General features: G+C 31.7%; 1 protein-coding gene across 1 annotated transcript; it reads right to left on the minus strand.

Annotated features, from left to right (window-relative positions):
- Nucleotides 1-381: 381 nt before the first annotated feature.
- Nucleotides 382-14,752, minus strand: LOC134722361 (hemicentin-1-like). Its single transcript, XM_063585976.1, has 7 exons — nucleotides 14,512-14,752; nucleotides 11,369-11,641; nucleotides 10,161-10,457; nucleotides 8,741-9,052; nucleotides 4,214-4,498; nucleotides 1,215-1,343; nucleotides 382-416 (listed from the first exon to the last, which is right to left on the minus strand). Exons 1-7 carry the CDS (start codon nucleotides 14,750-14,752, stop codon nucleotides 382-384), a joined length of 1,572 nt encoding a protein of 523 aa, XP_063442046.1.
- Nucleotides 14,753-15,267: the final 515 nt, after the last annotated feature.

Below are 15,267 nucleotides of genomic sequence, written 5' to 3' on the forward strand. Positions count from 1 at the left end.
TACTTCAACAAAGTCCCAGGTTATGTAGAGATTTTGCGTCGGGAAACCTAGTTTACCCCAGTAGCAGTGTGACTATGTCTGTCTAAAATAAGAAGCCAGTAACTCTGAGATATTGTCTGTTGCCAAATATGTATCAGTTATATGCTTTGTGATTTTTCATACAAGTCAGACCGTAAATTCTTTTATTTGAATTGTTTTACGTATGTCAAAAAAGTGAGAATGGAAATGAGGAATGTGAAAAAGAGACAACAATCCGACCAAAGAGCAAAACACAACCGAAATCCACTAATTGGTCTAAATCCCTCATCCAACATTTCGTTCTATTATGAAAGTTGATTATAACTAATGTGCCATCGTTTGTCACAGCAGGTTTTTTTCAACTTACATTCCTGGTTTCGTGTTCTTGTTCCTCAACTCTGCAATAAATTTAAAAAAAAGTCTGTATTGAAGGAGAAACCAACCGAGAACACGGGTTATCTACGACATTTGATGGGTCGAATATTTTGTATCTTTGAATTTCTAAATTGAATGTTATCACATTACATCAAAACGAAATCGTTTACATCAGTTTACAATTTCCTCAGCAGTTTATCAATAACAGTTTATAAAAAAAAGAAGATGTGGTATGATTGACAATAGACCAAAATAACACAAACATTAACAATTATAGGTCACTGTACGGCCTTCAATAATGGGCAAAGCCCACACCGAATATAGTCATCTATAAAAGGCCCCGATAAGACAATGTAAAACAATTCAAGCGAGAAAACCAACGGCCTTATATATGTAAAAAAAATATTATTTGATATGAGTATGAACTGAAATTTATCCAACGTAAACATAATAGTTATATATTACTTCTGAATCCAGGTTAACGTTCCGTGTTGCAATACCATGATTAAAGGTTTACCAACTCATGGACGAAGTTTAATGACTGAATATATATATATATATATCATTTGATAAGTAAAGCCCTAACGCATTAATTTCATGCATATCAATTTTTTTGATGCTAGCACAAAAAACATAAGAATGAAATGATAAAAAACGTCTATGCAACACAACACAACGACACATTTTCAAAGAATCACAGATCTAGAGGGCAACTAAAAGTATTAAACCAAAGTTGTGTATCTATACAATATATCAAGCTCTTTATCGCATGGTCTAGTTTATAAAAGTTATTAGTCGTTTACAAATAAGTGTTAACTTACTTTTGCGAGTGACAAAAACTGTCGCTGCAGCTAGTATCAGTAACGCAACTACTAAAGTCCCAATACCTGCACCAAACATGGTGGTATTTTCATTATTTTTAAATTCACTCACATTTTCCTGTGGACATGCTACAAAAAAAAACATACTATTGATAATAATTACACATACACTGGCATGCTGTCTATTATTTACGGTCTTTTAAAACCAAAGAGAGAAAAGTCACCTTAAAAAAAAGGGAAAAACATCCGTATTACAAAAGTGACTTATAAAATGGGGTCGAAAATGCAAAGCTTAAGAAAGAACAGAACAAATCTAAATGTGTAACCGGACAAGACAGATGTGTGACTTGATAACAAGTTTGACTGTGCATGTAAAGCTTTAAGAAAAGTGTCAAAATAAAAAAAAACACTTTTATTAAGGTTTAATTCACATCTTTAGTAATCAAGCTGCGTTAATTAGTTTTTTTTTAACTTTTGATGCAAGTTCAATTGATTAACAAAAGAATCAGACGTGCTTCTAAATACAAAAAAACAATAAGACGCCGATAACACTTGGAAATTAAGGATGATGTAAACTAAGACGGTTCACTTTAGTTCGATTAAAGGTCCAAAGGGAAATCAATCTTTATTCGGTCTAAACTAAAACACTAACAGGAGTAGTTTAGTTTGAATCTTTTTGATGCAAATCGATCTAGTTGTGAACGTAGAGATATACCGTAACAAGTACGATTGAATGTATGGCGGAAAAATTACACGTTCATTTTATTGCAAAATTAAAGAATAACATAAACGGGCTATAAAGTTACGAAAACGTCACGAAGAGTAGTATCAACGTTTTATTTTGTAATTCAAGCTAAACATATCTTTATTTAATATTTTGTGAAAGCATGTGTATCAAAACATTTATAACATTACATATATTGATGTATACACATATACAGATCTGTTGGATTAAAAAAATATATATTAACGCAAACTGATGTACAGCCTTATTTCCTTCCTTCAACATTAAATCTGTGAAAGAATTTCGTACAAGCTATGAGTTATTCTAATGCAATTAGTTTGTATCAATGGTTCTGATTGGATGACAGTTAGCGTAAAATTCTCTATCTTCTTGTCTGTAACTAAGATAGCAGACATTTTGAATTGCTGAATGCATTGACATGTAGTTTCTACAATAATTAGCCATACAAACCACATGTTGCCCCTAAACATACTCTTTTTATAAAATTTTATAACATTTTGAAGCGGTTCAGAAGGCAGAAAACGCCCGGTGTTTATGTTTGACGACGGAAGCATACATATGACGTCTTCTAGTGTTTGGACCAAAGAAGATAACATCTTTTCGCGGATTTGTCTTTAATGAGGATTTTACCCTGAGATAATGATTAAAATTTAATTAAAAACTTGTTTTGTATTAGAATAGAGATAACTGTATTGTATTTGAAGCTTTTCGGACGTCAATCGGTAGTTTACTGTCGCAATTACCAGTGTACATGTCTCCGTTAGGCGTCGCCAGATAAATACGAAATTTGCGACAGTAAAACTACCGATGGACGTCCTTAAAGCTTCAAATACAATACAGTTATCTCTTAATTTGTGGTATAGAAATTTTGACAAATGAATTACCGGTTAACATATATTGCATTCAAAGAAATCCAAAACGAACATAGCGAACGCTTTAATTGTTTTGTCAAATTACGCAATAGTTCAGTAAAAAAAAAGTTAATGTTGTTTACACATCTTTCAACGGCCAAAAATACTGAAGCGAGGGTTGGTTTGGTGTGTTTGTGTGGCTGATCTTTTTGACTGACTGTTAGATATAGCTCAAATATATTATTAAATCCGTAGCTTGCATGGGTTATTTCGTCAATAACCGCTAGAATTTTTTTTTCTTCTAAATACCAAACCCCAAATTTGCCATTTTTAATTAACATGATTTTCTCGCCTCTGTCAAATCAAAAGTTGACATTTCGTAACTAAGAAACCGCCATCTTGACTTGCTGAAATTAGTTAATATGCAAAAAAATGCAATAGAGTAGAAAATAAAACAAAACTTACCTCAAAAATCAGTTTTAATACAATGTCATACGAATTTCGATGGTTCACGTAACAGAAAACTTTCAACTTTGGCGATTTCATTTGTATGACGTCATGTCTTGAAATAACTTAAATGCGCCAAAATAAATAATAGATTTTCGTGGAATTTCATTGTATTTCTATGTTGTTGATTTCTCTGAGCCCTTGTGCATTACTTCCATTGATTATGCACCCGAATAAGAATAACAGTTATTTTGTCTTTTTGTAAAATGCACTTTTAAAAAACAATAAAATCGGCAAAGGGTCTGCAAATAAGTTCCAAATACATGTAGAATTACGTGGGAAGTATATTGTAACAGGCCTTATTATGTATATTTCTGACTCTGCGCTAAGTATAGATATATCGAGAATTTTAGCACAGTGTTGTTTACAAAGCGAAAGAAGCACGTCATATTAGAATCATTAACATATACCAAAAACCATACTGGCATAAGGGGCTAACTAAGATGTCGTCACAGCTGAATGTATATGGTTTGTAGAAATAAAATCTCATACAACATAAGGTCAGATTCATTTTAAGATTTTTACGACTTTGTTGTCTGGAATTGTAAAAAACCTGGATTAGAACATTAACATTGTCAAGTGAATGACAAATACAGTAAGGGCAGAATTTATTAATGACATAAATTAGCCAAAGAAGCAATAAAGCAAAAAAAAAAAACTTAAAGGAAAATTTAAAATATAAAGTATGTTCAAAATTAAAAGTTCATCCAATTAAGACGATTGCAACACTTGCATATTCCTTGATAGATACATTTTCCTTTGTTCAAAATTATGAATTGAGTCTAGGTACTTGCATATCTGAATTTCTTAATTGTATTACAGCTGTTTTTAAATTGTGAGTATGAATATGAAAATATTTCTACATGAATATTTATGTTATACATGTTATACCTTACCAGCATCAGTTATGCATATTACTGTGCGAGAGCTGGACTGTCCAAACTGATTTTCAGCAACTATAGCGAAGTCATATTCCATAGCTGGTTTTAATTCAGTTACTGTAGATACTGAGGATTCTTCCCGTTCATTTAGATATACCTGTTTTGTTATAACTTTCTGTCCTTTTTCGGAATACATTACATAAAATCTGTCAGAACTGTCTCCATTGAACCCAGGTTTCCATATTATTGTGGCTGTTGTGGACTTGCAAACGATATATAAAAATGGTGGCATGGGCTCTCCTTCAAAATTATATATTTCGTTCATTATTTGTTTGGTTACAAATCACAATGTTCACAATTCTGCTTGTTTGAAAAAAATATAGTATCTGCAAGTTTTCGATTATTGGTATTAGTTTATGAATACTTGTTTATCATACCTGTTGTTAACTCTTATCGTTTTCAAACCAGACACTTTGAACCAGTATAAAAAGTTAAATTCCGCAATTAATCATGAAATATGATGATTGGTTGTTACTACTAACATACATTTTTGAAACCGTATTGACGAATTGTTCATATCTTAAAACATATGCAACTGCAACGAAAGACTTGATGGAATTATCTATTCTCTTTTTCCTTATTCCGAAGTCTATCGCACAATTCTTTTACAAAAAGGTTCCTTTTATGTTTTTTAAACCGATTCTGTAAGATGACCAAATAAAGTTTTTCATTCGTAGATTATCTAAGCTTATCGTCAATATAATACAAAACTTCTTTGCAATGTTAGGTTTAGGTGACTATTCCTTTAATCAACAATAGATGCTTAAAGTAGACATTACAATTTGAACAAAATACTTACTACCCCATTAATCGAACATAAGAACACTAGATAGGATTGGGTCAACACTCTGAAACAACAACCAACCTTCATTATACCATTATGATTGTTTGTATCTGTATTTCATAAAGACAAAGACTTCAAGGTACTTTTTGGAAGTCAAATATCGTCTCATTTGTTCTTTAAACAGCCTACCAAATTACGTCAACCCAACATAAGTATATCAATATATGAATAAAGAGATGATTGAATGCAAATGAGGCAACAATGAAATTAAGTGGATGTAAGGAATTATAAGCAGCCGTAATGCCTTAAACAATAAGAAAACGCAAACCATATAGTCGGCTATAAAAGTGGTCGACATAAACAAAAAAACTGTATCACACAAATAGAACAGACATGCAATTACGACTAACACTGAAATGCGCCTGACATGTGACAGGCACTTTCAGCATATGGCGGGATTAAACATGTTTCTTAACGCTGGGACAGGGATGTAACAGCACAACAAAAAATAAACAATGTCATCAGTTGAAAAAAGGTTATCTCATCAAACAAACATCGGGCTAGACTTCGCAGAATAAACATCCATTCCTCATCTTAGCATCAAATAAGACACTATATAGAGAACTGAAAGTACTCGCAATTACTGCCAGCGAAGTGAACTAATACAAAACCACTATGTTTATGACTAGACTAACGATTGTACTTTTTATAGTTTAGGGTTGGTTATTTTTTTTATAAAACTGAACGAATATCAGAGAAAAAATAATACTTAAATTTTGTTCGCATTGTTCAAATTATAAATTTTCTATTTTGGTTTAGTCATGAAATTCTTAGAAAAACAGGAATAAATTTGTTATTGAAGGGGCACATGTACTTCCAAAAGGAGTGCCTACTACTTGTCAATACACTTTATCGCTGAAACGTACATGCTTGTTGGCAAGGAGAAACCTCAATTTTTTAATTAAAATTAGATTATCAGAACATTTTCAGTAAGTGTACTTTCCTTTTTCGTTATAGAAAAAGGCTGAAAACGATTTACAGCAGATATATTTGTAGGACTCAAATCTATGGCGAGTTCCAAATCTATAGCAGATTCCTAATCTATGGCAAATATGACGTTACAAACGCCAAATTTTTGTTTTCTCCAAATCCATGGCAGATCTAACATCTAACGTTACAACTCAATAACGCCATATTACATCGTCGCTAAATTATGTCACCTTAACATCAGTATATCAATATATGAATATATGAATGAATAGATATTGAATGCATGCAAATGAGGCAACAACGAAATGAAGGCGATGTTAGAAATTATAATCAGCCGTACTGCCTTAAACAATGTAGTCGGCTATTAAAGGGGCCGACATAAAAAAAACTGTATCATACAAATATGACAGACATGAAACTACGACAAACATTGAAATGCGCCTGACATGTGACAGGCACATACAGCATATGGCGGGATTACAGATGTTTGTAAACGCTTAACCCTACATATAACATGGGACAGGGATGTAACAGCCCAACAACAGCAAAAACAATGACATCAGTTGAGAATAAGCTTATCTCATCAAACAAACCTCGGGCTGGACTTTGCAGAATAAAAATTATTTCCTCATCCTAGCATAAAAAAAGACTCTATGTAGAGAACTGAAAGTACTCGCAATTACTGCCAGCGAGTTGAACTAACAAAATACCATTATGTCTATGACTTGACTAACGAATGTACTTTTTTATAGTTTAGGGTTGGTTCATAAAGCTACGGCTCGTGAAATTTAACATTCTCGCGACTACTATTTTCGCAAATACCCCTCCTGAACATGTTCAGTAACTTTACTTTCCTGTTTCGTTACGGAAAAAAGCTGCAAACGATTTACAGCAGATATCTTTGCAATGTGACTTTTCAAAAGACCATTTAATTAAATATGTAAACTTGTTCTTGATAAGATTGTGTGGAAGTGTAGCGTATCAAAAATTTATAACTGAACACAGAATAAAAAGGACCATCAAAAGCTGCATGTATTTTTATCTAAAACCGCTTTAGATTTTTTAACACACCTCAAAACAATAAATACTATTATTTAGATATGTGGATAAAACAATTTTGTAAACTGCAAAAGTATCCAAACAGCAAAAATAAGGATAATAGAAATGGGCCTTGTTGGACATATACCAAGGGTAGACTTAATTCAAAACATTATAATATATTGATGAATTACATTTTATAGACAAAGGGGATTTTCAGACAAATAAAACCAAAATTTTGTTCAAAATGCACAGACTTTGTAAAAAAGATTTTAAACAAAGATAACTCGCGTGTTATTCTATGATGTGCTAGTATTAATTGTTGCAAAAGGTCTTTAACAACTTTTGAATCCCGCCTAAAAATCTTACTGAGTTCAGGGATGGGCCCGATTACTGACAAATGTAATCGAATCGATTACGTGAAGGGTTTGTGTGTAATTAAAAATACTTTGATTAGTTTTAGTACATAATTTTTCGATTACTGTCAATTCCATGCTTCAAATTTAAAAAAAAAAGAGTTTAGTTATCACAGCAACGTTTGTACTCCTTTCAAACGTGCATTTTCTATAAAGAAATTACTCTATATGTGTTTTTAATAATATACGTATTTAAACAAATGTAAAGATATTTAACTATTCTACTGACTGTCGATACATTTATTTTTAGGCGCTGCACAAGTCATACCTGTTTTAACTGCTCATAACGTGAAAATACTTAATTCCTGGTTCATGTATGTGTTTTAGTTGATTTTTATCTCTAATGCATATTGGTGTATCATTATTTTTATTGGCTTTCAACAAGCTACCAGAAGCTGCAAGTACTAACTAATCGTATGTTCGTGTTAATATGACCTGTTACAACAATTTGTTATGCTTTTTTTTTTGTTATTCATTGTTTACCTAGTTAATGTTATAGCTAGTTTCTCTATTTTTGATATACACCAGCTGTAATAAGCGTTAAGTATAACTATAAGTATTCCCTTCTGTTCCCGTACGATGAACTAAAAAAATATTTATTTCGTAAAAACTATTTCCTTATTGCATTACTGAATTCCTTACAACACCATTATTTTCATTTACCTATGTACATTATATATTTTGTGGCGTTTTGTTTAAGGTTTTGGTTATCTTTCTGGTATCGTGTTACATTTCGCCCCTTGTTTTATTGATTTTGTGTATACATTGTGTCATAGACCAAACGTATTCGTTCAGTGTATGTCCACTTGTTTGTGTTAATATGTCTTTTGATTGAGTTATGTCAATTGATATTTTCTAGTGTATCTTTATATGTTGTGATGTTACCTAACCTATTGTGTTATGTAAGGGTAAATGCTGGTACCTGAAACGTTTAAGTCCGCTGCATTTGTTTGTAAATGTCCCAAGTCAGGAACCTAATGATTATTGGTTGTCGATTGTTGATGTGACTCATAAGCTTCATACCACATCTTTTACCCTCTATCTAGACCAAGTTTTGTTTAAAACCTATCAGTTGTTCGTAGTGATAAAGAACCTAAACTGAATGCAAACACACATCAGTAAATGTACCCGTTTGGCGACATAACATATGCTTTCAATATCGTTGATTAGCGGTGTGGCTATGTATTTGATATCCAGTGATTTATTATTCTTTTTTTTAGGTTGAAGAAAATTTTCTTTAATTCAAATACTTACTTTTAGGAATTACTTCGACGGAATATATATAATCTTTTCTACTACCAATTCCATTGCCGGCATAAATGTAATAATGTCCAAAATCTTTCTCGATTACATTTTCTAAATACAGACTAGAAAATACTCTATTGTTGATAACACTGTTTGAAGTTTTTAGTGTTACATTAACAGACGTTTTATTATTTATTAAAGTCCAATAAATATAAGGTGTAGGGTATGCAATTATTGGGACCGTTATATTTAAGGGCTCTTGGTCTTTGACTGCAATCAATTTTGTAACATTATACTCTATTGAATTTACTCTTGGAGAACCTAAAACAGACAAAAAAAAACATAAGTTGACACATTTAAATGTCACATGTACTTACAGCAAGATAGTAACTATATTATTTTACTATAGTTTAGATTCCCTTTTCAAAACTTTCTCTTCTATGTGTTTGCAAATTAAATTGTTGGTAAAACATTTGATAAAACGTTATAAAAAATTATCAAAATTAAAATACATTCTTATCAGTCTTTAATTCCGTATATACTCCACTGTTATTTAAATCCATCATCGCTGTGTACATCGTTCACGTACTTCTCAAGTATATAGTCAAATGCTGCTAAAAGGAGTTCTTGAAATGGAATTATTAGAATTTCGAATGATTATCAGGTACACATTAATAAATTCGTCGTTGTGTTAATGAAGTATCAAAGTTTAATATTAATAGATGTATTACGAAATGATATATACTGACGATGCGTTTGACAATTAAACTTTAAGTTTAAATGTATTTGAAACACAAAAGGGATTTAACAATTTAGATAACATGTGTATCAGTTGAATGTTGTGTTTAAATTCCCTCAATGCATATTTGTTTTCCTAAGCAGACTTTAGTTTGGAAATGTTATAATATTTTGATATTCTATATTCAGTGACGAATACATATATTCAATTACATAATATTTCTTCAATATTGGACGACTGATAGGACCAAGGGGATAGAAGAAAGAAAATGGGTCCAGAAGAACGGATAACAGAAGCCAGGAAAAGATCGAGGAATTGATAAATTCTAAATCCTCTGTGCATAATAAAATGAAGCTATATGTCCTATTTTTGATATAACGCGCTTTCAAATTCAATAGAGGTAAGTTAAATGTGGATTTACTAGATACTAAAACATTTTGATTCGTTGAACATAATCCACAACACTTTTATAATTTGCGTACCTTTGTGACCTATTATGAAATATTTTGATAAAAGTCGGGCTTGCGAACGGGTGGTTGTTATGTACCTTAATCACTGACATGGATGGGTTCAGCTACAGCCAAATCTATTTACCTACTGGGAAAAAGGAAATAATTGTATTGCGTGTACAAAATGGTGTATATGAGGATGTTTGATTCATAATGTAACTAAAGCGTTTACTTAACTTACATCTTACGTCGATGTCAATTTTTTTCGTATCTTCACCGATAATGTTGTTAGCAGCACAAGTATATTTTCCCATTGATAAGCATCCAACTCGACTGATAGTCAGTGTACTAACTTGGACATTGATGTTTTGTTCCTGTATATCGTGAATAAAATTCATATGAGTTTTTCCAAGGATCTGTTCCCCAAATAACCATGTTATGTTCGAAGATGGTACACTCTCCACATTGCATGAAAATACAGCAGTGTCGTTTTCATGAAATGATCTGTTTCCAAAAATAGTATTCACTGCTGGTACATCTTAGGAAAGTAATTGTGTTATTTATTATGTCATTCATCGTATATTTTGTTATTTTTCAGTTATATTCATATTGGTTCATTTACGAATAACTTATCGCCGCGATATAGCCTTTTTGTGCTAATGCGGCGTAAAGCAACCAACAATCAATCAATCAATCAATCAACGAATAACTTATATTGAAGGAACGATTTTTTTCAATTATGGACTGTTAACCAGGTCAAAACATTATATATGGCTATGTTAAGATTTTATTTAACAAGGACAAAGAACGACTTTCAATGTTATCTAACAGGTCTGATATAATGTATTGATTGAGTGAAAGTCGTAAATGTTGATATTACATAATTATGTAATTAAAATGTATGAGAATTTTTGTTTATTTCAAATTGATTTTTCTTTCTGTGTTTTTAAATGGTACTTTGCTAGTTTTTTCTCATAGCATTGAACATGTTGAAGATTTAAGTAAATAAGTTAAACTTGTTTTATAGGTAAAAAAGCACAATGTTCATTTGGTTCTGTTTAGAACAAATACGATTTTCATTTATATATAATTCTATGACTGCTGCAGTTCCTCTCCCGTAGTTGTTATTTGTGACGTCATAACGTATAGAATTTTCGAACAGCAAAGGCTTATACCCGTATCTTAATTTAGATTTAATATTTAAAGAGTTTTAATATTGATCATCAATATATAAATATGAACAGATACATATCGGCTATAGATTCAAAAATAGAAACAACGCTTCATCGGCATTCATACCACATCTTCTTATATATATTCAAATACACAAGATAACATTTAGTATCCGACATCACAACATTGTAATAGCTTGAAACACCAAATTGCCATCATGCAGTCATAGTAACTAACGAATTTTTTTTTCTGAATTTGGACGTACGATTTACTTACAGTTTACACTAATATTTATATGTAATGAAATTTTGCTACCAACAGTATTCGAAGCATTACATTTGTACGTTCCTGATTGGTTCCTTGCAATATTGGGAATATTCAGCATTGATGACGCAATACCAGAAAGCTTGGTATGCAAATTAGGTCCTGTCCATGTCAAGAAACATCTGGGGTTACAATCTGCTGTGCAAGTAATATTTGTCACTCTGTCAGTTTCGTTTACTGTGTGAATCTGTTTTTGAGGTGAAATATCAACAACAGCAGGGCCATCTATATGACAAAGGAATGAAGAGTATCTATCATGATGTTAAATTTAAATTATATACCATTTGGTAGCATGGTTTTTGTTACAGTTTACCCTATACTTAGCAAATTAGTTGTTGCAAATGAGTAACGAGAGGACGTAAACTAGCAATAAATTCTCACCCAGGCTGATAAGCAAGTGAGTAACGAGCGGATGTAAACAAGCAATAAATTCACACCCAGGCTGATAACCTACAATATTATTAATTCGTATATTTTAACTAATTTGATTCGCTCATGGATAGTCACATGCTAAACTATATTTTCGAAGGGAGACAGAAAACGGCGGATAGCAAAATGCAAATTGCAAAGCAAAAAGCATATTGCACAGTTATTTTTAAAATATCTAAAAAAGGATATACTTTGTAACGTCATATAATGAATTTCATCTCTTATTTTTTAGAGTAAATTCACATTGCGATAAGACGTGTCACGGTACTGGTCTATCCCAAATTCATGTATTTGGTTTTGATGTTATATTTGTTATTCTCGTGGGCTTTTGTCTGATGTTTGGTCCGTTTCTGTGTGTGTTACATTTTAGTGTTGTGTCGTTGTTTTCCTCTTATATTTAATGCTTTCCCCTCGGTTTTAGTTTGTTACCCCGATTTTGTTTTTTGTCCATGGATTTATGGGTTTTGAACAGCGGTATTCTTCTGTTGCCTTTATTTGTTCATGAGAATTGTTCAACGTGTTATAAAAAAAGATATGTATCATCGATTAATTGACGAAGACATTGTTTTCAAAAATACAAGATGTAAAAAAATAAAAGTGATAAAAAAAATAATCACATTATAATGTTGTAATGGTCTAGGAGACAATGTGATATCTACATTCATCATATACTTATCATTACTATGATAGCTTTTGCATATTTGTAATGAGCGGAAGTACACAAGTCATAATTTCCCACCCGGGCTAATAACCCTTATCAGAGGCATCTCGTGCACAAAACCCATAATAGTGCCTCTCGTGCAAGTAACTTCCGGTATTTCCGGTATCGGTTGTTTACTTTTCCACTGTGACGTCCATGTTTATGACGACATAATTTACGGGAAATTTTGATGGAATAGTCTAGTATTTGCTCACAACAAACCTGGAACAATAATGATCATAAAACTCTTTCCATTTTTCAATGTTTCAAAATGCCTCTCTAGGAAATAGTAACATACATAAATGTGGAGGTTGTGATGTTTTTGTTGAGCAATTAACGTGTATTTGTTGGATTCTTAATTAAACAGTTTTATAAAGTTTTTGACTGTTTTAGTTATTTTATATTTTAATTAGGCCATGTTTAAATCTGTATAACAATGCAACAAAATGCAATGACGATTTTGATAAAAATATGATCGGAAATTAATAATAAAATAATTGTAGCCTACATATGAGGTCAATATTAATCTGTATAATATGTTAATTAAAAACAAGGAAAGCTACATTTGCATTTAAAGCATAAAATACTTTTTATCAACAAACATGATTATATGGACATCAATTATACTACTAGACACAAATGGGTCTTTTCCCCTCTTTCTTCCACATACAAGACCTAGTGTTAAAATCTTATTCTGCGACTTGATAATACTATTTCCTTGCGATTCATTGAAAAATTATAAACAAATTAGAATTTGTCAAATTTCACAAAACCTGATTTTGTTTTAATTAATTTCATGTGTTTGCTTTGTTTTTTTCTGCTTTGCATGATTTCCTTGTGAAATGTTTACTCAAAATATCGTATAATAGATTTTTTACTTTTGAAAGCTTAAATTGTGCGGCTTCGTTTATATAATTTGCTACAATAAAACAATGTTATTGTTTTTTTTCTGTTTTTCTTGATTTGTCTATATCTGTAACTTCCAGTTAAAATCAGATTCAAAATCGAATACTTTTGTATATGAAGTAGAGAAAGAGTGTTGCAAGATGTAAATAAGAATTACTATCGCTTGGTGATTTCAGGTTGTCGTTCACTCTGAGTGTTTGTTAGATGTATTTCTATGTGTATCTATCTGATGAGTTAACCCTTTTTCAACTGATGTTGTATAGTTCGCTCTTATGTTTTACTGTTACACCACAGTCCCAGGTAAAGAAGGGTTGGATTGAGATTCGGATTTTGCTAACATGTCTTACCCAGCCATTGTAGTGTACGTGTATGTCTGTCCCAAGTCAGGAGCGTGTAATTCAGTGATTGTCGTTTGTTGGTGTGTTATATATTTGTTGTTCGTTTTTTTATACATATATAAGGTGGTTATTTTTCTCATTGAATTGTTTTACATTTCATTTCAAGGCCTTTTATATCAGTCTATGCAGTTTGGGCTTTAATTTCTTCATTGTTGCCTGCCGTACGGTGACCTAAAGTTGTTAATTTCTGTGTCATTTGGTCTCCTGTGGAGAGTTGGTCTCATTGGTAATAATATCAAATCTTCTTTTTTATATTCATGATGACCGTGGTAAATATTTTAATCAATAACTTAATGTTTTACAAAATTAATTAATAAAATTTAAATATGTCAAACTTTAAAATTAGAAAACTGTGCAGTTCAGTATCTCTTGATTAATTATGTTATGTCAGGATAAATATTCAAACGTAAAAGACGTGACAACAGATTAAGGCTGGCAATCACTTTAAACATGTTATTGTCTGAAATGGCCTATATCTGCACTCGACTGTACTGACTTTTACTCGACCAATCTGAATCGGTAAGACATTTTTTGATAATACTGGACAGTAGCATTTTTAACAGTCTGAACTTGTATTCGACCTTTACTTGATTAGTACTCTAAATTTTACTATATCAAGAATATAAAACAAATAATCTATCAGTTAAGTACTTTATACTCACAGTAAACGATAACATTGATATGACCAGATTCCAGACTACTAACACTATTTGAAGCAATGCACGAATACTTTCCGGCTTGGTTTTTGTTGATTTTCTGAAGGTGCAGTACAGATGTAATGCCTTCTTGAAGATAAGGTCCGTGCCAAATCATATTACATTCAGGTTTACAATCAGCTGTACAGTTAATAGGACCAATATTTCCAAATGTGTCTATAGCTGTGAAGTTCTGTTTTAAAGGCATTATGCTTACTTTTCGTGGACCGTCTGAAACCAGAAATTTTCTCAAAGGCAACAAGTTACACTTAATGAAACGATATTACAGTATCGATATTGCTCTTCATTGAAAAAGCTATTAGCAGCTCAGTTTTCTATTATGGTTACCAGTGATGATAATCGCAAAAGTTAACAAAAATCAAATTCAACAATTAGCCGTGATAACAAGACTACTGGAATATAAATGATACCTTTGGAGTTCAATTAATTTGTTTGTCATGATATGGTGGTTCTGAAGATTTTTTTCAAGTAATTTCGTATGAGTGGCAAACAAATTTAAAAGTTGGCGGCTTCCTTACTTTATGATATTTTTTTTTCTCCCTGAGGGTGAAGTCCGAGTGCATAGTGTACGGTATCGTATAGCATTCACTTGGTTAAAACAAGTCTAGCATATAGTATAGTTTATGAGATCTTTTAAAATATACACGATAGCGTTTGCAACAAATAACAAAAATAATGTATCTTATAACCTAAATGAGATAT

Source organism: Mytilus trossulus, chromosome 6, assembly GCF_036588685.1.
Source record: "Mytilus trossulus isolate FHL-02 chromosome 6, PNRI_Mtr1.1.1.hap1, whole genome shotgun sequence".
In the NCBI taxonomy this organism is placed as follows: domain Eukaryota; kingdom Metazoa; phylum Mollusca; class Bivalvia; order Mytilida; family Mytilidae; genus Mytilus; species Mytilus trossulus.

What these genes read in the sequence shown, in the direction of transcription:
- LOC134722361 (XM_063585976.1), bottom strand. Translation starts at nt 14,752, where the DNA reads ATGCCTTTAAAACAGAACTTCACAGCTATAGACACATTTGGAAATATT. An exon ending in AATTGACATCGACGTAAGAT is followed by an intron (nt 9,053 to 10,160) that starts GTAAGTTAAGTA and finishes TGTCTGTTTTAG; the next exon opens with GTTCTCCAAGAGTAAATTCA. An exon ending in CGTCGAAGTAATTCCTAAAA is followed by an intron (nt 4,499 to 8,740) that starts GTAAGTATTTGA and finishes ATAATTTTGAAG; the next exon opens with GAGAGCCCATGCCACCATTT.